General features: G+C 42.3%; 1 protein-coding gene across 3 annotated transcripts in view; it reads right to left on the bottom strand.

Annotated features, from left to right (window-relative positions):
- The window catches only part of JMJD1C (jumonji domain containing 1C), a 385,625-nt gene that overhangs the window by 92,677 nt on the left and 271,080 nt on the right, over nucleotides 1–21,868 (bottom strand). For 2 of the 3 annotated variants that reach the window (XM_038743527.1, XM_038743526.1), the window contains exon 3: nucleotides 10,590–10,703. Coding sequence is in view for 1 of the 3 variants with exons in the window: in XM_038743526.1 (XP_038599454.1) it covers nucleotides 10,590–10,703 (114 nt within the window). In the remaining 2 variants the exon portion in view is untranslated. Of the gene's footprint in view, nucleotides 1–10,589; nucleotides 10,704–16,434; nucleotides 16,471–21,868 lie in introns of those variants that run through there. The other variant, XM_038743528.1, reaches the window with a different exon arrangement.

Raw genomic sequence — 21,868 nt, 5'->3', positions numbered from 1 at the left:
GTAATCAGGTTGTCCCATGTGGGGCTCACAGTCTTAATCCCCATTTTACAGAGGAGGTAACAGGCACAGAGAAGTTAAGTGACCTGCCCTAAATCACACAGCTGACAAGTGGCGGAGGCAGGATTAGAACCCACAACCTCTGACTCCCAAGCCCGTGCTCTTTCCACTAAGCTACGCTGTTTCTCTAAGTACATTTGAGTATATTTGAGTACGTACTCCCAACACACTTAGGTTCTCATTCCAACTCTCCACCCCTACAACATCCCCTACAACACTTATGTATGTACCTTTATATCTGGCTGCTCCCCTTTCCTGAAATTTATTTTAATGCAATGAATATTTAATAAAATGGCTCAATGTAAAGAGCACGAGCCTGGGAGTCAGATGATTTAGGTTCTAATCCCAGCTCCACCACGTACCCATTGTGTGACTTGGGCAAGTCACTTAACTTCTTGGGGCCTCAGTTCCCTCATCTACAAAATGGGGATTCAATACCTGTTCATCCTCTTTAGACTATGAGCCCTACATGGGACCTGCTTATTTTGTATCTACCCCCAAGCTTTTTTAAAAAAAAAAATGGTCCTTAAGCGCTTACTTTGTGCCAAGCACCATAGTAAGTGCTGGGATAGATGCAAGATAATCAGGTTGGACACAGCTTGGTACATAATAAGCGTTTAACTAATACCAAAATTATTATTATGTTACATCTGCCTCCTCTGCTAGATTGTACACTCCTTGAAGGCAGGATTGTGTCTCCATACTCCATTGTACTCTCCGAGGCACTACAACAGAGCTCTGCATATAGTTAAGTGCTCAATAAATACCACTGCTTGCCTGATTGAAGAAACAGGTCATGGGAGGAAAGCAGGCTGGCTAAGGACAAGGTAAAACCGCCCATGTTTACACTTCATTTTTTCCGTTTCAGGCTGCCTGAAGACAGGGGTGGGGGAAGAAGAGAAGAGAGCCCAGTCCTCAGTAACCACAGCAGGGACCTGAACTTGCACTGAAGTCTCTGAGTGGTTCCAGCAGCCCACAAGGCCAATGTGCTTAGTTCTATGAATCGCCCTTGGGGTTGAACAGAGACGGGGCTCTGCTGGAAGCCCCCAAACCAGCATGTGGTAAAGCAGGACCTTCAGCCTCCAGCTCAGGTGCTGCGAGTTGCCTCTATTCCCACAGCTCCAGGGTTGGTTCCACACAGCTTGTGGCACACAGTACAGTACACCCCACCTGTCACTGCTTTACTGCTTCTGGGCTCCCGCTGCTGACTGGGATGATTACTCTGCGATCCCCTGTCCTTAAATGCCCTGTTTGGGTGGCAGAAATTCCACAGTGAAGCAGGAAACTGACAACAGTGGGTCAAAGGAGAAGAGGTTCAGGAAGCCACAAAAAAGTCATAGAGGCATTAGCTACTCCACCCTTTTGGGCTCCAATATATATCCATTACCTGCATCTGCAGTCACAAAATTTGAGTTTTTACAATAGTCCAAATTGGGAGTCTGCGTATTTGTCCCTTTCCACTCTTACCTGCCCTGTTTTTTAGTCCTCAGCTCAGCTTTGCATTTTCCTGTATTTCTGGCTTCCTTCCAGTACCAATCCCTTGTAACTGCTGTTTCCTGCTCAGGCCCTGATATCACTCATCCCTTCCACCAGCCATTTCTGGCCCCAGATTTGCTCCTTTCTGCCAGTCCAGCAGAAGAAGCCTGCCCAAAGCCACGTCTACTCTCCTTCTTCCACATCCAGACTCCACCACATCATCAAATGCTATTAAGTACCCAGAGTAAAGCAGGCCTGGGCTAAGCCACCAAAACTACTGCTTCCTGCTCTCCATCCCCCGCTGCGCAGATACCCTGCACCCTCAATAGATAAGGTTAAAAAAACACTTCTCATACGAGACCGCTTCAGCTATAAAGGTATAACTCTGAAGTCACATCTTACTAAACACAAAAATGTATGGCCACAAGAGAAAGGGGCACATGTGAGATAGGTCAGTCCAAGACAGAGTAAGAGTGCCTTCATATTTTTCTATAACTTCTCTTCCATCCCAGAGCATTTTTTTGTAATATTAGTAGCAGCAATAGGGTTATTCGGTTGAGTTCTTAGGGATGCAGGAATTCGTATCCTCCTGTACACCTTTCAGCAAGTGCCTGTTACTAATATGAGAAGTGATAGGAATAGTGGGGACTAGGGAAGGGTGCTAACTCAACCATCTCATGAGTGCTTCTTCTCATGAATTGGAGAGTGTAGGCAATTTTACTGCCCCCTGCACGTAAAAGTAAATTCCTCAGCTGCCAGACACTTTCACTTATTCATTCATTCTATCATATTTATTGAGCACTTACTGTGTGCAGAGCACTGTACTAAACACTTAGGAAAGTACAATATAGCAGTAGAGACAATCCCTGCCCACAACAAGCTCACAGTCTAGAGGGGAGGAAAGCACTTGGGAAAGCAATGTTGAAGAACCAACAATTGCTGGTATAGAGCAAGATAAATTCTGCTTTATGAGTAAGCCTACTTTGAGAATTATGAGAGGAAGTTTAGAACCAAAACAAGCAAATGGTCTGCCAGGAATCAGGGGCTCAAGGCTGTGCTGCTAATGAGTCTCTGATGCTGGTTTCCAGGACAGCAACTGCACTGATGTGGTGCTTTTTTAATTGTTTTTTTTTTTTTTAACTCCTGGTGCACTAGTCTGGGTAGCTAAGGGCCTTGGTCAACACAGGGCTTAATCCCAACAAAAGTTCTGACTGGCCTGCTGCTCAACCTCACATTTCCATGCCGTAGTGGATAGAGAACGGGCCTGGGAGTCAGGACGTCATGGGTTCTAGTCCCGGCTCCGCCACTTATCTGCTGTGTGACCATGGGCAAGTCACTTTACTTCTCTCTGCCTCACTTACCTCATCTGTAAAATGGGCACTGAGATTGTGAGCCCCCCGTGGGACAGGGACTGTGTCCAACCTGATTTCCTTGTATCCACCCCAGCGCTTAGTACAGTGCCTGGAACATAGTTAAGTGGTTAACAAATACCATAATTATTACTATTATTATTGCTATTGTTACTATTAGCATAGTACAGAATCAAAACCAGTGTCAGTTGACCAGAATGTTTTCAGGCATTTATATCCACACTGTGGTATTAGGCTTCCACGCTTCCAGGTCAACTTCTACTTCTACCACTAAAACACACTGCTTTATTTGGTTGGATCTGGTTCATACACAAAGGTTTTAATTTTTTTTGTGGTATTTGTTAAGTATGTGCCAGGCACTATACTAAGCACTGGGGTAGATACGAGCTAATCAGCTCGGACACTGCCCCACATGGGGCTCACAGTCTTAATCCCCATTTTCCAGATGAGGTAAAAGACACAGAGGAAGTGAAGTGACTTCCGCAAGGTCACACAGCAGAGAAGTGGTAGAGCCGGGATCAGAACTCAGGTCTTTCTGACTTCTAGACCCATGCTCTCTCCACTTGGACATGCTCTATACAGTATCTCAATTGTGGTTCAGTTTAAGACTCCAATGTGATTGGAGCCCTGACACTTGACTTATTTCAACCTTCCTAATTTCTCCAGAGAGCAAACCCGGCTCAAGATCTGAACTTGGTGATTAAATTGTACACTGAACATTTTCCCCATTGGCTTTAGGGCTGCCAGAAGATCAAATTCCAAATTTGCCCCAGAAGGTCGGTTTATTAACTCAAATGTACTCCTAAACCAAATACTTTCTGAAGTAAACCCTGGCCAGTAGAACATTTGGGCGGGGGGGCAAGAGTAAGGACGCTGACTCTTTTCCTCTCTTGGGGGAGGAAGAAGCAGGTAGGCAGTTGATAAAAGTGACAGAATTAGACACAGCCACTCTTTCATTCCAAGTATTCACAGCTCCTGCCTCTGCAGTCCTCTTTGGGAGCTTGCTTTGGAATGAGGATGACATTCTAGAAATGCTACAATGAAAGGAAAATCAAACAAGTTAGGAAGTAAGGCAGCATATCCTAATGGAAAGAGCAGAGGCCTGGGAGTCAGGAGGCCTGGATTGTAATCCCATCTCCACCATTTGCCTGCTGCGTGACCTTAGGTTTGTCACTTACTTGAACCTCAGTTTCCTCCTTTCTTTCCCTTTTTGACTGCAAGCTCCATGTGGAAGAAAGACTGTGTCTACTTGACTGTAGTACACCTACCCATGGGCTTAACACAATGCCTGGGACAGCGCACTACAACACCACAATTAGTGTGCGCATTCTGGATGAATGGTATTTATTGAGCATTTACTGTGGGCAAAGCATTGCACCAAGCCCTTGGGGGAGTACAGTACAATGGATTTGGTAGATACAATCCCTGCCCTCAAGTAGTCGATTGGACCAAAAATGAGAGCTGCTGTACTTGGGAGTCACAGCTCTGGTCTAAAACTTCCTTAACGACTGTAAGCACCAAGGACACCCTGAGCCAAACAGAAGTGCCAGGGACGATTTTAAAATTAGTAGAGTCTAAACTAATTTCACAGGATTTCTAGAAGATTCTTTCCCTTTTGTTGTCTTTTTACTCTGTTTCCCATTCTGTGTTCCGCTAATTAATAATAATAATAATGATGGCATTTGTTAAGCGCTTACTATGTGCAAAGCACTGTTCTAAGCACTGGGGGGATACAAGGTGATCAGGTTCTCTCATGTGGGGCTCACAGTCTTAATCCCCACTTTACAGACGAGGTAACAGGCTCAGAGAAGCTAAGTGACTTACCCAAGGTCACATAGCAGACATGTGGAAGACCCAGGACTCAAACCCACGACCTCAGACTCCCAAGTCCGGGCTCTTTCCACTGGGCCACACTGCTTCTCTAATACTTTCCCTTGCCCTATCCCTCTTCCATTTTTTTATGGCATCTGTTAAATGCTAACATGTGCCAAGCACTGTACCAAGCACTGGCGTAGATACAAGCTAACCAAGTTGGACACCATCTTTGTCCCACATGAAGCTCACTGTCTTATCCCCATTTTCCAGATGAGGTGACTGAGGCACAGAGAAGTTAAGTGACTTGCCTGATGTCACATCACAGACAGGTGGTGGAACCAGAACTAGACCTCAGGTCCTCTGACTCCCAGGCCTGTGCTCTTTCCATTAGGCCCCGCTGCTTTCATTTTTCCTGTTCCTGTCTCTCCCCTCCTTTTTTAAATGTCTCCTTCTTTCTCTTCGATTTGCATCTTAGCTCCTCCGCTGCCTTGCTTTCCATTCACTCCCTTATTTTCCACCACCCCAGCTAGTTCTGTTGTTACACGGCCTTGCTGTCCTACACTCCACCTTAACGCCTCCTCCTTTCCTCAACTCGTTTCCGAAACATTTCTCCACCCCCAAATTCAACACTGAACCCCAGGAGGAGAAATAATTTAGAAGACTACTTACCAGTGTCAGCCCAGCTACTGTGTTGGCAACTGAACCTTGAGCAACAGCACCCTGATCTTTTTCCTTCTGTTGGAACAAGTAATCTATTTTACCCTAATCCACAGTAAACCTTTACTGACTTATGACCACATTTACCTTTAACCTCCAGCACTTAGAACAGTGCTTTGCACACAGTAAACGCTTAACACATACCATTATTATTATTATTATTCACTTCTTCCTTCTCAGTTGTGAAGGCCTTTGACAGACATGCTAGAAAGTACTTTCAGCCCTTTAAAAGGCTCCTTACTAAAGTCAGGGGAAGAAAACATTGAAACATTCCTGCCAGATGCCACTTTTTTCCTGAGAGGCCTAAAGTATGGATTTTAATCCATCCCTAGTAATTTGACATGGTGTTCTTTGCAACTACTTCACAGTTCAACTGAAACCACCTCTCCTGTGAGTATTCAACATGATAAAGACCAGTAATTTCTTACTTCTTACAGAGAAGCAGCGTGGCTCAGTGGAAAGAGCACGGGTTTTGGAGTCAGGTCATGGGTTCAAATCCCAGCTCCGCCAACTGTCAGCTGTGTGACTCTGGGCAAGTCACTTAACTTCTCTGTACCTCAGTTACCTCATCTGTAAAATGGGGATTAAAACTGTGAGGCCCCCGTGGGACAATCTGATCACCTTGTAACCTCCCCAGGGCTTAGAACAGTGCTTTGCACATAGTAAGTGCTTAAATACCATCATCATTATCATTATTATTATTATTATTATTATTAATATTATTAATATTATTATTATTATTATTATTAGTATTCAAGGGGTAAGTGGTAACAGACTGGGGGGGAAAAAAAACAACCACCACCAAAAAAATGCTCTCCTCAACTGAAGACCTTGGACTGAGAAATTATAGGTGCTGAAGTCTGGCTCAAACCAGAAACCAACAGTCAGCAGACAATGCAGGACTCATCTCTTTACTCAGGCCTTCCAGGAACCTTAGTCCAAATGCTCTGCAAACACCAGACTTGGCAGCCCCTCCCGTCTTGCCACATTGCCTGAGGCAGTCACCACTGAGATAAATGAGTATTCCTCCTTCTCTGCTGTGCAAGCCCAGAACTCTGTTGAAACCCTGCACTCAAGTGGCAGGAAGTCTAGAAATGCATAAATATTCAAGAGCGTATAAGGAATGGACACAGAGGGTTCAATTTAAATTAAAGCATTCATTTTACCACAAGGGAATTGTTTCATTAAAAGGGAAATGTAAACAAGTGGAAAATACTGAAAACTACTGAAAAAACCACAGCGAAAGAAAAATAATAGTAAAATGCTGAGTAAATATGTTTGGACACTAGAATTTCATTTCTTTTTCTAGTTCTTTTACCTTTAAAAGCTGGAAGACTTGGGAATCCCAAGAAAATACTTGTTTTACAAGATAGACCAACCCAGATTAATTCATGAGTCACACAGTCATATACTACTTTCAGGTAAGGAATAATCTCTTCCATATCCTGTGTAGCAATCCATCTGAATGTTGCAGGTGTGAATTTGGCAAAGATCCAGAAAACCACAAGACTATACAACTGCCCTTGGGAATCTTTGGGGCCACAAATAGTGTCTGAGGACCTCCGAACCATCCTGTTACATTCCTTTTTATAAAACAAATTCGACAAAACTTCAATTAATACACCAGCAGGTTTTTCATCCCATGTCATTATGACTCAATGTGCTACATAGAATCTTCTGTTACACATAGGCAGTTCCTTAAGAGTATATTTATGCACAATAAGCACTTTTAATAACTGAAATTCAACAAGGTTATATTTTCTATCGAGAAGGCAACCATTTTCATTTGTTCCCTTTAAAGATGAAATGAAAGGGAGTCTAGAGTTCCCTACTTCCTTCCTCCTCCCTTCCCCCTCCCTCAATTTCAAAGAAACAGAAGCTCCTGCTATCTTGATCGAAAAAAGCAGAAGGAAGGAGGGAGGAAGGAAGGAAGAGAGGGAGGGAGGGAGGGAGGAAGGAAGGAAAAAAATCATTAATATACACTCAGAAACAAGAGCAAGAGAAACTGCTTCAGAGTGGCCTGCTATTTAATATATTTCAATCCTACTCCAAAGAAAAGCAGTCATTCCACTTTTGGCGAGATTTCCTGAAAAGGTTCAATTCAGTGCTTGACACACAGTAAGCACCTAACAAATACCCCTAACCGTAAAACAGTGGAGTTCAAAATAGTAGTTTAATGAGAGCTACCAATCACCTACCATACACAAACTAATATGTGCAGTTTCCAAACTAATGGTCTAAGGATGTAAAGCGCTTTATGTACTCTACTACCAATTCCCTGAGTCACCCATTTCCCAATTCTTATAAGTGATACCTTTTAGAAAGTTCACCTTATAGCATAGACAATTTCTATCAATTCAAAATTGGAAATAAACTGCCATAGAAGAAACCCAGAGCCCACATGTAGTTGAGGCAGAATAAAGCCGGCTCACTGTAAAGAAAATTCTGCAACAGCTCTCCATGAAATAGGATTAATTAGGTTCACAGCAGACGTTGTTTATCAATGTAGTACTTCACTGCCACACTGTGTGTGTTGGGTTTCTCTATTAAGCACAAAAGGGAAATTAAAAGCACTATTTTAAGAGCAAAGGGTGTGAAGTGCATAAATATGATGACCAATGGCCAGAATCTTATATCAAAATGACTTCAAATTTTTCAAAAAAAAACCCCAAACTGTTAAGACACCAAGAAGAGTTTTCTTCTGTTTTGTTTCTTTTCAAAGTTTCATACTATGCTTGACTCATATAAAGCTGCCCTAAGGTTGAGCTGCTTCAAGTCACAATTTACAAGATCCTTGTTGGTAGCAGCTGCATGCTTAATATGCCAAGGAATTTATTTAATGTACTATTTGGACAAGCATCCTGGGGCAGAACTACACACCACATGAGTGCTAGAAATTGATTCTTCCTTTTTGTATTATAGTCTTTATTTTTTAAAAATGATATTCGTTTAAGTGCTTACTATGTGCTAAGCACTGGGGTAGATACAAAGTTCTCAGTCTTACTCCCCTTTCCACAGATGAAGTAAATGAAGCCCAGAGAAGTTAAGTGACTTGCCCAAGGTCATTCAGCTCTTTCAATCTTAGACTTTCTCTATCAAATGAAAAACAGTCTCTCTTGCCACAATTTAATACTAAACTTCAGCTAAATAGTAAGATGAGTTCTTCACCTTTTGTTATTGTTTTTACTAAGAACCTCATCATGAACAACACAGTCATATATTATCATACAACCTAGTTTTCTTGGAATTATTGGGAAGCAGAATGGCCTAGTGACAAGGGCACAAATCTGGGAGTCAGAGGACCTGGGCTCTTATCCCGGCCCCGCCATTTGTCTGCTGTATGACCTTGGGCAAATCACTCTACTTCCCTATGCTGCAGTTACCTCAACTGGAAAATGGGTATTAAGACTGTAAGTCCATGCGGCATATGGACTGTATCCAACCTGATTAACTTATATCTAATCCAGCACTTAGTAATGGCCCTTAAAATATAAAAATTCTTGCGTTTTAAACTAATTTCAAAGGTAGTAAAAACCATAACAAAATATTAGGACCCTCACCTTCAGAAATTTGATCATGACTATCAAAATAGTCATAATTGTGCCAAAGTAGCCCCCGCAAAAAACCTTTTGAACTGTGGTCTATTTACAATAAAAGATCAGTGATATTAAAAATAAACCAGTCACCGCTCTCAGCAAAAAGGATGACCCTTTCAGGCTAGAGACTGATGGATTTATATGACAGGGCTATTTAAATGATCCTTAAAACAGATGAATTGCACCCCCAAGGGATAGTTTAGATAACAACAACAACAAATAACCCTCAACTGAAGCCAGTGTTTGAAATGTGAGAGCAACAGGAAGATATCAGTCCTCATTTCTATGGGTGGGTATATTACATTAAGAATAATAAATATAAGGTAGAGAAACTTCATCATATGCAAAAAAAAATATTCAAAACAAGCACTTCACACCAACTTCCTTTCTCCAAATCAATTTCAAGATGTCTGGGACAACCAACCATTTCCCTTTTAAAACTACAACATATCCTCAACACAGAGATAAGGAAACATTAATCAGCTGGAAGTTCCCACAGAATGTAACACCTGTCATCTGGAATGTGATAAGAGTAACTATGAATAAGATGGAAATCAAAAGTAACCATATCAGAAACCCTCTTCATTGAATAAGGTAAGACAGTATGGAAAAGTTAGAAATACCAGAAGACAGAATGAAAAACATGAGAGAGTCTACACATTAGCTGAAGGAACTGGGAGCCCCTTTTGGTGGACTGAAGCAATACCTATAGTAGAATTACTGCAGTCATGTAAATCCTCAAAAAGGGCAAAAATGATGCTGCATAAGTCAAGGTACCGTGAACATTACAGGGATTGGCTTTATTCTATTTTTGAAAAACAGTTTACTTAGGCAGAAACCCACAAATTTTTCCTGAATGAGAAAAAGTATAATTTAGGCTAGAAGAAAAAAAATGAAAGCTATCTGTATTTTCAAATGAATGGAGAGAAATCCTATTTATCAAATCAATATCTGCAACATAGGCAGTTTGAAATACAGACAAAGGACAGCATGTTCACTTAAGTATCTTACCGTTTCACTACACTGCAACCACAAGATTTACAATAGACTTTCAAGTGATTTTTTGAATGAGTATTTAAAAAAAATTTTCCATGTTCTTTGTATCCTAAACAAATGATATCTCATTATAAAGTATTTAAGGAACTGAGATGTCATTAGGAAACTTGAAATAATTGAAATGCAAAACAATTTTAGAATTAGGAGAATTAATTCCAGTGAAAACAAAGCTCTTTCAAAAATATACAAAATCAATAACTATCACACTTGAAACTTCTGACTATAATTAATCTCATTTAATTGTACTAAAGTTTAATAATCACCCACATTTACCAAATAAAAAACAGGACACAGTCCCCATTTACTTAAAAGTAACCAACTTTTGCAGCTGCACAAATTGTTTCTATGAAATTTCACTAACTTTTAGTAAATGACTGAAAAAGAAAAGTTTGTTAAAAATCTAAATTGGGCTTGTCAGGTTTCTTTTTTAAATGTAGGTTTCTGAATGAAAATAAATTGTTATTAAAATATATGTACGGCTTAAATGACCTAGATTTCTTACCTGATAGGGCTGAAAGGCACTATCTTCAGATACAAAATCCAGTTGTTTGTCCACAAGGAATTCTACGGCAGTGATTGAACTGTACACACTTTTTCCAACCAGGGCCTTGAACGTCTGGGAGGGCGGAAAAGGGAAAGTGCTAAGCATTTTAACCGATTGTTTAGTTTTCCTAAGCAAAAATCACCAAACACAAATTTGCTATCTTTGTTATTAATGTGATATTATAACATTTTTACTATTTAATAGTAGTAAACTAATACTTCAAAGTTACTCCGTAGTTATTCACATCAATAATCGACAAACAGATCTGACCAACACGGGATGCATCTGGGCTTGAACTCCGCCCTTGAGAAAAAACGATTCCATTGCCCCTGGCATAAATTAAAATCCAGATGCATCCGTGGGAGTGTGGTGATGGGAGATGGAAGAGGGTCAGAAGGGGGAAGGAAAAAGGAACAGAAGGTCAAGGAACACTACGAAACAACCAAACTCATTAAAAGTGAAAATAAGGCCATTTCTTTTATGCAGCTACTTCTACATAAAATCCTGTTGTACACATCTAAGCATATGTGCAATCTGAACAATTCCAAAATAGGTGGTTCCTTCTGGTAATTGTGAGGTCAAGCTCAATTCCAAGACAAATTAAATCCAGGAGTCTGGATGGGGGGGAGAAAGCAATCAAGGTTGAACACTATTCTAAAGCTGTGAAAATGACAACTATATCCCACCCTCTCAAAAACTTCTAGTTTTAGTGAGGATTTAGCATAACACAACTTACGACTGGGTTGGAAATGGAAAGGAACTATGCTTATGATTTCTAATTAGCAGGTGTCATCTGGTGAAGCCCTTTTGGGTATAAGGCCATGGACTGGTGCCTGGTCTGCATAAAAATCATGCAGCAAGCAATTCTGGCATCCACACAACAAATGAAAAGCACTCAAATTGCAATACTCTTAAGTATTGCCCCGTTTTGTTTCCTTAGCTGATGTAATATTCTCCCTGCTTTGAATGACCACCACCATTACTTTTATAAAACACTCCCTGTGGAGAAAAATTACCATCTAGCTATCCAGAAGCTCCCAATGTTTTGAGAACCCACTAAATGACACTCCAGGGAAAAACATTTCAGGATGACGACAAGAGTTTTGGCTCCCACTGGCTGTCATTCACTGTCATGGACCTTATTTCAAATATTTAAGGAAGCCCCTCCAATGCTTTCGGTTAGCCAAGTATCTTGCATGCGAGTTCTGCCATAGAGCTAAAGATGCTAAAGAAATTGGAAGTTTACTAAACATATTTAACATGTTTAAGATATTTATCATGTCCAAAACAGAATTCGTATTCCCATGAACCCAGTCCACCCCATGACTTGTCCATCTCTGTACACGGCACCACCATCCTCCCTGACTCAAAAACCCATAACACTGGCATTAAACTCGACTCATCTCTCTCATTCTACCCACATACTCAATTTGTCACCAAACCCTGTGGGTTCAAACCTTTACAACCTCGCTAAAATCTGCCTCTTCCTCTCCATCCAAACTGCTATCACGTTAATCCAAGCATTTATCCTATCCCGCCGCGATTATTGTATCAACCTCCTTGCTGACCCCCCCACCACTTGTCTCTCCTCACTCCAGTCTACACTTCACCCTCAGGCCCAGATCATTTTGCTCCAAAATTTTTCAGTTCCCATTTCCCCCACTCCTCAAGAATCTCATGTCTGCCCATCCAACCTCCACAAACAAAAACTTCTCACCATAGACTTTTAAGCACTCAATCACCTTGCCCCCTCCTACCTTACCTCACCATTCTCCTACTACAACCCACCTGGCACACTCCACTCCTCTAAATGCCAACCCTCAATCTCTTCAATGTCGATGCCGACCCCTAGTCCACATCTTGTCTATGGCCTGGAACGCCCTCCCTCTTCATATGTGACAAACGATCACTCTCCCCACCTTCAAAGCCTTATTACAAGCACATCTCCTCCAAGAGGCCTTCCCAGCTAAGCCTTTCAGTTCCACTTCTGAACTTGCACCCTTTATTCACCCTTCCCTCAACCCCACAGCACTTATGTACCTATCTGCAATCGATTTATTTCAATTCATTCAGTAATTATATTTCTATAAGTTTAACATTAACTTATATTAGATTGTAAGCTCGTTGTGGGCAGGGAATATGACTACCGATTGTGTTATATTGCACTCTTCCAAGCACGTAGTACAGTGTACTGTAAACAGTAAGTGCTCAATAAATGATCAACTGATATTTACTATATTCTAAAAAAGAGTACTAATAGCAGTACCATGTAACTTACCGTAACCTTCCAAATTGGAAGAACAAATCATATTTCAGAAAATCAGTTTGTTTTGAATACTGATTGCAAACTACTCATAAACAATCATAAAAATTCCTTGAATAATCTGAGTCTAAAGATTCCATTATGACTAATATCAACCTTATTAGGTAAGTGACCCAAATTTTAGTTATCCTTCCTAATCATCTCACCTTACTATCTTTTTTGTTAAAAAAAATTACAAGGCTGTTGTAAAATAATTTTCATTTCATCAAGCAAATCCTATTTCAAATTCCGGATAATCACCTTCTTTTAAAATCTAAAAATTTAATGCGACACAAATATTGGTCCTTATAAGAAGTGTAACAATCTGTCACCAAACATTTAAAAGGACGTGAGATTATATAAATTTGGTTTACGCATACAGGACTTGCTTTTCTACAAATTGTTTTGTGGTCAAACTTTTGCCAGTGATTACAGAAATACTGGCAAATTTTTCTTATGTGTCTTTTATTAAACTTCGGCAAAGCTGAATCTTAATTCCAATAGCAAACTTCCTAGTAAAATTTGTACACCAAGTTTTCAACAAATATTATGCTGAGTGGCTAAAGACATAATCCACTGTAACAGAATTTGAGAAACAGTAAACTTCCCCAGTTTACTTCTCTTAATGTGTGTTCCTCTCTTACGCAAGTAATACAGGTGGTTTGCATTTGCTATGAGAGAACTAGTCATTTTCAAATTTGAAAAACACATTCTTCAGAACACATGACCCCTCTCAGCCCTTCTTATTTACCCAGGTCAAAGAGTTCTAAGGGTAATGTTCAACAAGCAGGCAGTTCCAGTTAATATAGTAATTAATACTATTAAAATTTACAGATTAATTAGAAGAAAGGATTTGATTTTAGTACATTATATTCCCGGGTTTGTTTGCTGGTTTTTTGGGACCATCAGGCCTCAAAGTAAATATTTAACAGCAGACTAAGGCATTTGTTAAGCACTTACTATGTACCAGGCATTATATTAAGCACTGGCGTAGATATAAGGTTCCAGATGAGGGAACTGAGGTATAGAAAAGTTAAGGAATAATAATAATTGTGGTATTTATTAAGCACTTACTATGTGCCAGGCATTGTACATAGTAAGCACTGGGGTAGATACAAGATAATCAGGTTGGACAAGGTCCCTAGCCCACATAAGGCTCCCAGTCTCAATCCCCATCTTACAGATGAGGTTACTGAGGTAAGTAATACACTGACTTGCCCAAGGTCAATCAATCAATCAATCGTATTTATTGAGCACTTACTGTGTGCAGAGCACTGTACTATGCGCTTGGGAAGTACAAGTTGGCAACATATACAGACGGTCCCTACCCAACAGCGTGCTCACAGTCTACATGTGACAGAGCCGGAATGAGAACCCAGGTCTTTCTGACTCTAGGCCCATGTTACTTCCCGGAATTCTATAATGTAAAATGTTTTTCAATGGCCAGAATTTTGTTCCCTTAAAACAGTCGTAACTGAAAAAACAGATCTTTTCAGTCAAGTGGTTATTAGTAAAGCGGATATATGCTGTATTCGTTCACGTATAAGGGCATGACTTGCACTGTTCTTAAACCGGTTAAATCCGTTTGATCTACAATCACATTCTTACTAAGCGCTTACTCACACTGCTATAAGAATAATTTCATCGTGTATATGGTTGCACAAACATTTTTGGAAATGACTAGGACGTACAATATGGAAGTGCAAAAAAACCCGGAAGACACGTGTAAAAAATCTAATTAAACATATGCCCCATTTTTTGGGGGGGACAAATCATCATCATAACCCTTGCTTTTGAAAAAATTCAAATGATCTAAAATTAATCATTCCTTTTACCACAGACACCCCATTCCTAATTTGAAAATGAGATAATATGCTTATATTCAAATAAAAGCAAAAGGTCCAAATCCCTCTTCGGTCCTCTAGCCCCTACATGAATCTGTGGTAAATATTTTATAGGTCTAAGTGCACTGGAATGTAAAGAAACGTAAATAGAACTCATGCATAACTAAGTAATTCAAGACTGTACAGATCTATCATTCTGTGAGGTACTTCCACAGCCTTAGGGGAAAGCAATGAGCTGCCATCTGATGAAAGTCACTGTAGAACACAGTCCTGATCACAGACACAGTCTGTCTATTATTCAAATGACTGCAGAAAGATCCAGTCGAAAATTGCTGAATTTATGCCTAACATCCAAAGGTGAAACACTACGCTTTCACTGCCCACCCACTATCTTCTTCAGATGTTTATTCGGTCGAACACCACACACTGGCTCGAACTAAAATAAATTCGCTGTAGTGAGTTGTCTGCATTTCTTTTACGGCCCACCACTCTATAGGAAGAATGCCTAGAACAACTGTATCCTGTTTGGGGCTCCATGCTGCACCACATTCCATTCACATGAGAAAAAGCAGAACAGATGAGCCTTCCCCCTTCCCTCCCGTCCTGCCCTCCGTCACCCCCGCCCCCCCCCCAAAAAAAAAACCCTTTTTAAAATAAATCAGCTACAGCCCTCAAATAAGTTACTCAGAAAAGCCACGTTGAAGCACGTTATTCAAAATTTCACAGAAAATACAATGAGTTTATGTATTCCTCCAGTGATCCTAGGGCTCTCTAAAACCTTTTGTTGAGCAGGATTAACAAATAAAACGGCAGTTTCCGAGGAAAATCAGACTTACCCTAGCAAAAATGCTGGTCTGCGGCTCGTAAAAAATAAGTACAGCCCAACAAGAAACATTAACAATCAAACCGAAGGTTTTTTGCTCGCCTTAAGATCATGAGAGTGTCCTGAAGGGCCAAGGTCCAAATTCCCACCCAAGGAGAGGCTTGAGAAAAATATCACAGTTAGAAAACACATCACACCCTACCGGGGGTGCGGGGGAGGGGGAGAAAAAAGGCAGGAAAAAAAATATTTTAATGAAATCCTCGGTTTAAAAATACTTCGGCCTCAATGCTCGTTTTTAATAAGAAAAGCAGAGTCGTTTAGACACTTTCCCCCGTGCTGGAAATACGTGTTTAATACAGCACGAATCGCTTCTTTTTTCAAAGAAATCGCCGATTCTTCAAGCGGCTGAGCAGGGCTCCCAACCCTCGGGGTGCATCTAGAAAGGGCAGCGGCCTGGAAAACCCCATGGCACCCCCACGGGAGGAGGACGACGACGAGGAGGAGGAGGCGGCTCAACACCACCACCGCCGCCGCCGCCGAAATGTCAACGAAAACGAAAGAAAACGGGACGCGGCGGGAACAACAAAAAAAAAACCCGACAAACCGTACTTTGTTCTCGCGGGTGATTACCAGGTATCGTTAAATCTCAGTAAGCCACGAGTCGGTCGGAAAGTGGCCCCGACATTTCCCGTTGGTCTTCGGCCTCCGTTTTCGGGTTCCGTCCGCCTCCTCTCCGACCGAAAATCAGGAGCGGAGGGCTCGGAATCCCGGCATTTCCCGGTGGAAAGGCCCGGCCGGGGCTCAGACAACGGGGCCGAGCCTGCTGGGACCTACCAAATCTCCCGAGGGGCCGACGCCGATCTTCTCCGGCCCGGACCAGCAGCAGGAGGAGGAGCAGGAGGAGGAGGAGGGGGAGCGGAGGGAGGGGGAGGAGCAGGATCACAACTCGCCCTTTGTCACCAGCATTGTGTGCGGAGGAAAGAGCGAGCCGCCCGCCCGGTCACCGACCGGGGTGGGGAGAGGTGCTGCCGGGCCGGCGCTTACATAAGCCAGGAGGCCACCCACCCATCGGCCGGAGAGCGCCGGCCTCGCCCCCGCACTCCCTCCCTCCCTCCCTCCCTCCGTGCGTCCGGAGGGGCTGCCGGCCGCGCCCACGGCCCAACCAGAGGACAGGAGAGAAGAGAGGCCCAGACCGGCCAGGCGAGGCTGCGGCGGCGGCGGCGGCGGCGGCTTGGGGCGGGCCGACAGAGGGGAAGAGGCGGGGCTCTGCAAACTGCAACTAATCCTCCGTCACAGGTGCTGCTCGCTCATCGACTCCCTCCCCTCCCTCCCTGCCGGCCTGCCTCCCGCCCGCCCGGCCCAGCCCCGCCCCGCCCCGGGGCCGCCCCGCCGAGCATTACTCATTCGGCTGCGGCCCGACTGGGAGAGGCCGCCTGCCTCGTCGGCCGTCTGGCCCGGGTCATCATCGGCCGGGGCATCGTCTGAACCACACACAAGGCCAGACGCACTCGAGTGGCCAGACTGCGCGCTCGACTGGACTGCTCGCCCTGCCCGGCAAAAAGTTTTCCGTTTCCCCAGGCCCCAAGGACAGACGGGAGGGTCACGCTGACACCCTCTCCCGTCCCCTGGACACTACGAATACGCGCTTGGGCTTCGTTCGAGGGCCCGCTGATTTTTCCCTAGTCCGGCTGGACTAATTCTTGACCAGACACGCCCCAGAACGAGCGGGGATTTTAACCGGTTTTTCGATCAGTCCGGTTTCCCACAAATGATTCACGGCTGGAAACACGGACGGCCTTATATGTGCCTTTTACCAGCGGTTAGAACAGTGCTTTGCACATAGTAAGCGCTTAATAAATGCCATTATTATTATTATTATCGTCATCATCATCAATCGTATTTATTGAGCGCTTACTATGTGCAGAGCACTGTACTAAGCGCTTGGGAAGTACAAGTTGGCAACATATAGAGACAGTCCCTACCCAACAGTGGGCTCACAGTCTAGAAGGGGAAGACAGAGAACAAAACCAAACATACTAACAAAATAAAATAAATAGAATAGATATCATCATCATCATCAATCGTATTTATTGAGCGCTTACTATGTGCAGAGCACTGTACTAAGCGCTTGGGAAGTACAAATTGGCAACATATAGAGACAGTCCCTACCCAACAGTGGGCTCACAGTCTAAAAGGGGAAGACAGAGAACAAAACCAAACATACTAACAAAATAAAATAAATAGAATAGATATGTACAAGTAAAATAAATAGAGTAATAAATATGTACAAACATATATGTATATATATATATACACATGTATTATTATTACAAAAGCCCCCCTACGTAACACACGACCCTGGTTTTCCGGCACATCTTACAATGTGCTAGGACATAAAGCTTTACCCTTCAACTGAAGTCAGAGTTAAACCTAGCTTGGGTCGCTGTGACTATCAGAGAGTGTACTTTGTAAATATCGAAGTAGAACATGACCCATGTGCTATGCGCTGCAGGCCAGGAAATGACCCTCTAAAAAGTCTTCCTAGGAGCCAGAAAAATGGCTCATTTTATTTGAAGGACAAAAACGAGTTGCGGAAGGCCAAAAGCAAGGTCCCCAACGAAGCAGGCGGCAGCAGTAAAGTGGGCTGCATTCAGAGCAGAAGAATAAAACTACTATAAATTCTATAAAAGTGGCTGTACATGGGGGACAGGTCCACCTGTCAGTACTGAAGTGCCCGGCCCATATCAATCAATCAATTAATCGTATTTATTGAGTGCTTACTGTGTGCAGAGGACTGTACTAAGCGCTTGGGAAGTACAAGTTGGCAACATATAGAGACAGTCCCTACCCAACAGTGGGCTCACAGCCTAAAAGGGGGAGACAGAGAACAAAACCAAACATACTAACAAAATAAAATAAATAGAATCGATATGTACAAGTAAAATAAATAGAGTAATAAATATGTACAAACATATATACATATATACAGGTGTTGCAGGGAAGGGAAGGAGGTAAGACGGGGGATGGAGAGGGGGGCGAGGGGGAGAGGAAGGAAGAGGCTCAGTCTGGGAAGGCCTCCTGGAGGAGGTAAGCTCTCAGTAGGGTCTTGAAGGGAGGAAGAGAGTATGCACTTAACAAATACCATTATTATTTCTATTATTATTAACTTTTTCAGCCTGTACTCATCCAGTCAATGGTATTTACTGAGCCCTTCCTATGGGAAGAGCACTGTACTCGACGCTTGGGACAGTACAATGCAACAGAATTAGTAGACACACTTCCTGCCCTCAGTGACACAATACTTTAGCATTACTAATGCTTGTCGAATTCACACAAAGGAAGAACTAACCAAAAACTGCTCAGTACACTCAAATTAAGATGAATTGGAAAATTACTTGATTTTATACAGAGGACCATTTCACTCAATGTTTCAGGTTTGGATAAACAAAAAAAAACCCTAAAACTAGGCCTTTACAAACACAGTACACCGAAAGTTTAAAATGATATTTATGAGTATAGGAAAATATGTAAATATTACACAGCACATGTGGTGTCAACTAGATTTTTAAAAAGTAGTTTTCAAATATTACTTAGCCCACTCAAATCGAGTAAGCAGATTTAAACTGTACGCTACACTTGACTGTAAGCTCACTGCGGGCAGGGAACGTACTATCACTGCTGCCACAATGTACTCTCCAAAGTGCTTAGTACAGTGCTCTGCATACAGTAAGCAGTCAAAAATGATTGATTGAAGTATGACATAAGTGGTTTCAATCATCCCTCAATTTTTCACTCTATTGACAAAATAGATTAAAATGAAAATAACTGTAAGCAATTCCAGACTGTGTCTTTTCCTATTAATTTCAAAAGGGGTACATTAAAAAATAAATTATAAAATCTCAAAATAATTGTAAAAGTTAAAAGTTAAAAAATTAAAGGTGCATTATGAAGCTTTTAAATCTGTCCAGATTTGTGGATAGAGAAGCAGTGTGGCTCAGTGGAAAGAGCATGGGCTTTGGAGTGAGAGGTCATGGGTTCAAATCCCAGTTCTGCCAATTGTCAGCTGTGTGACTTTGGGCAAGTCACTTACCTTCTCTGGGCCTCAGTTACCTCATCTGTAAAATGGGGATTAAGACTGTGAGCCCCCGGTGGGACAACCTGATCACCTTGTAAACTTTCCAGCGCTTACTCCCCAGGGACAACAGTGCTTTGCACATAGTAGGTGCTTAATAAATGCCATTATTATTATTATTATTATTATTATTATTATTATTATTATTATTTGTGGCAAGGACCCTTGTTTTTCTATAAGGAGTAGCACTATTTCCTGAAATAGAGGGAATATTAGATGGCCAAGTCTCTAGTGATAAAGAAGGCCTCTTCCTCCTTTTCCCTGCTGGAATGAACTGGATCGTTCTAGGCAGTGGGGTGCTCTTCTGCCACAAGAAAGACAGCTCCCCTGTCTTCTCTCTCCCACCTCTCAAGGGAGGCAGAGCAGAGTTCTCCTGAGGACAGCAGGGAGTGAGACAGTTGAGCTTCCTGTTGGCTGTGATATGAGCACCTGTCTGCCCTCCCTGATTTTCTTGTGGTAATTTATTTCATTTTACTCCCACTATACCCAGAGTAAAAAGGGGCAGCTGACAATTTGGGGAATGGTTTAGATTAATCCTTCTTTCCCAGCCTTTTCTCCAACTAAGCTTGCAGGCATGGCTGAAACACCAAGTTTCTGACTCTGTCAATCACATGCTAGTAGTTCTCTGATTCATCACTGACCTTGGGAGCCTTGGGAGACGTGGCTGTTCCTCAACAACCCCTGCAGTGGTGGGAGGCCTTCCCAGATTGAGCCCCCTCCTTCCTCTCCCGCTCTCCCTCTCCCCATCCCCTCCACCCTACCTCTTTCCCCTCTCCACAGCACCTGTATATATGTTTGTATATATTTATTACTCTATTTTACTTGTACATATGTACTATTCTATTTATTTTATTTTGTTAATATGTTTTGTTTTGTTGTCTGTCTCCCGCTTCTAGACTGTGAGCCCGCTGTTGGGTAGGGACCGTCTCTATATGTTGCCAACTTGTACTTCCCAAGTGCTCTGCCACAGTAAGCGCTCAATAAATACAACTGAATGAATGAATGAATGAAATAACTTGTCATATTAATTGTATTGACAGCTTCATTTTGAAACCCCACCCAAAGCGTCAAAACCTCATTATGTATTAGTATAAACTTTCAAATTTAAAGCATAGCTCATACTAGTTTCATCGATGCATTTACTTCCCCAAGCGCTATTTTAAACATCATTGACTTCACCTTACAGTCAGAATAAACTTCATCGGGCGAGCTATACCATAAAAACAGAGCTGTCTTTGTTCCATGGCACTGCCAAGCCCCTGTGGAATCAAACAGTACACAGAACTACACTTTGCAAACAATCCATGACCTTCACTTATTGTTTTGGCTCTTCTCCACAGACTTCATGGCCAACTGGTAACCCAGTGTGCCCCATTTTACAGAAAATTCTTCCAACAGGCTTAAATCTATGAGGAAGGGAGGGGACCGGGGAAGGGTTGGGGAGCTGCAACTTCAACTCCTGCTAGGTACTCTATCACAGCTTTGGAAGAATACTGTATGTCCTTCAGTTGGAAAATGTCAAATGATGCGAAGAAAGAAGTGGGAGGTGAAAGAGTACAGAGAGGATCTATGGTGGGGGCCAAGGCAGACACAGCCATGGAAAGATCCAAGGGACGTGGGCCTTTCCCTCTCTCACCAGCCCCTCACTGTGTTTCCCCCAGTGCTTCTCCTATTGGCTTCCCATAAAGTCCTGATGAGGTTACAGGAGCCCGGGATAATCAACCAAGTTCTTTGCTGTGTTAATATGATACACACACAGTACACAATAAAGGTTGATTTTTATCTGGCATGGAAAGGAACCATATTCTTGCACGTGGAGGGATCCATGTAACTGGTGGAAGGAGCTACCCTTGCAGCTCAAGTGTGCAAGTTAATATAGTTCAGTCGCCAATAACAGACAACGGTAAACCACAGACAAGGGGAAGAGAACCCACTGTCACAAGACTACGTTTCTTATGCAACCTCAAGACTGAAAGCTCAGTTATGTTGCGTCACCAAGTGTCAGGAAATAGATTATATTCAAGAAAGCCCCAGGATATCTGGAATCCAGAACTCAAATTTTGTACTGCAGGTCTCTCGCATTTACAGGGAATTTGTGTGTCTTAGCTAATTTTTTAAGTCTATTAAAAGTTCAAA

Source organism: Tachyglossus aculeatus, chromosome 3 (assembly GCF_015852505.1).
Source record: "Tachyglossus aculeatus isolate mTacAcu1 chromosome 3, mTacAcu1.pri, whole genome shotgun sequence".
NCBI lineage: Eukaryota > Metazoa > Chordata > Mammalia > Monotremata > Tachyglossidae > Tachyglossus > Tachyglossus aculeatus.
This window is presented reverse-complemented; position numbering and strand designations above follow the sequence as displayed.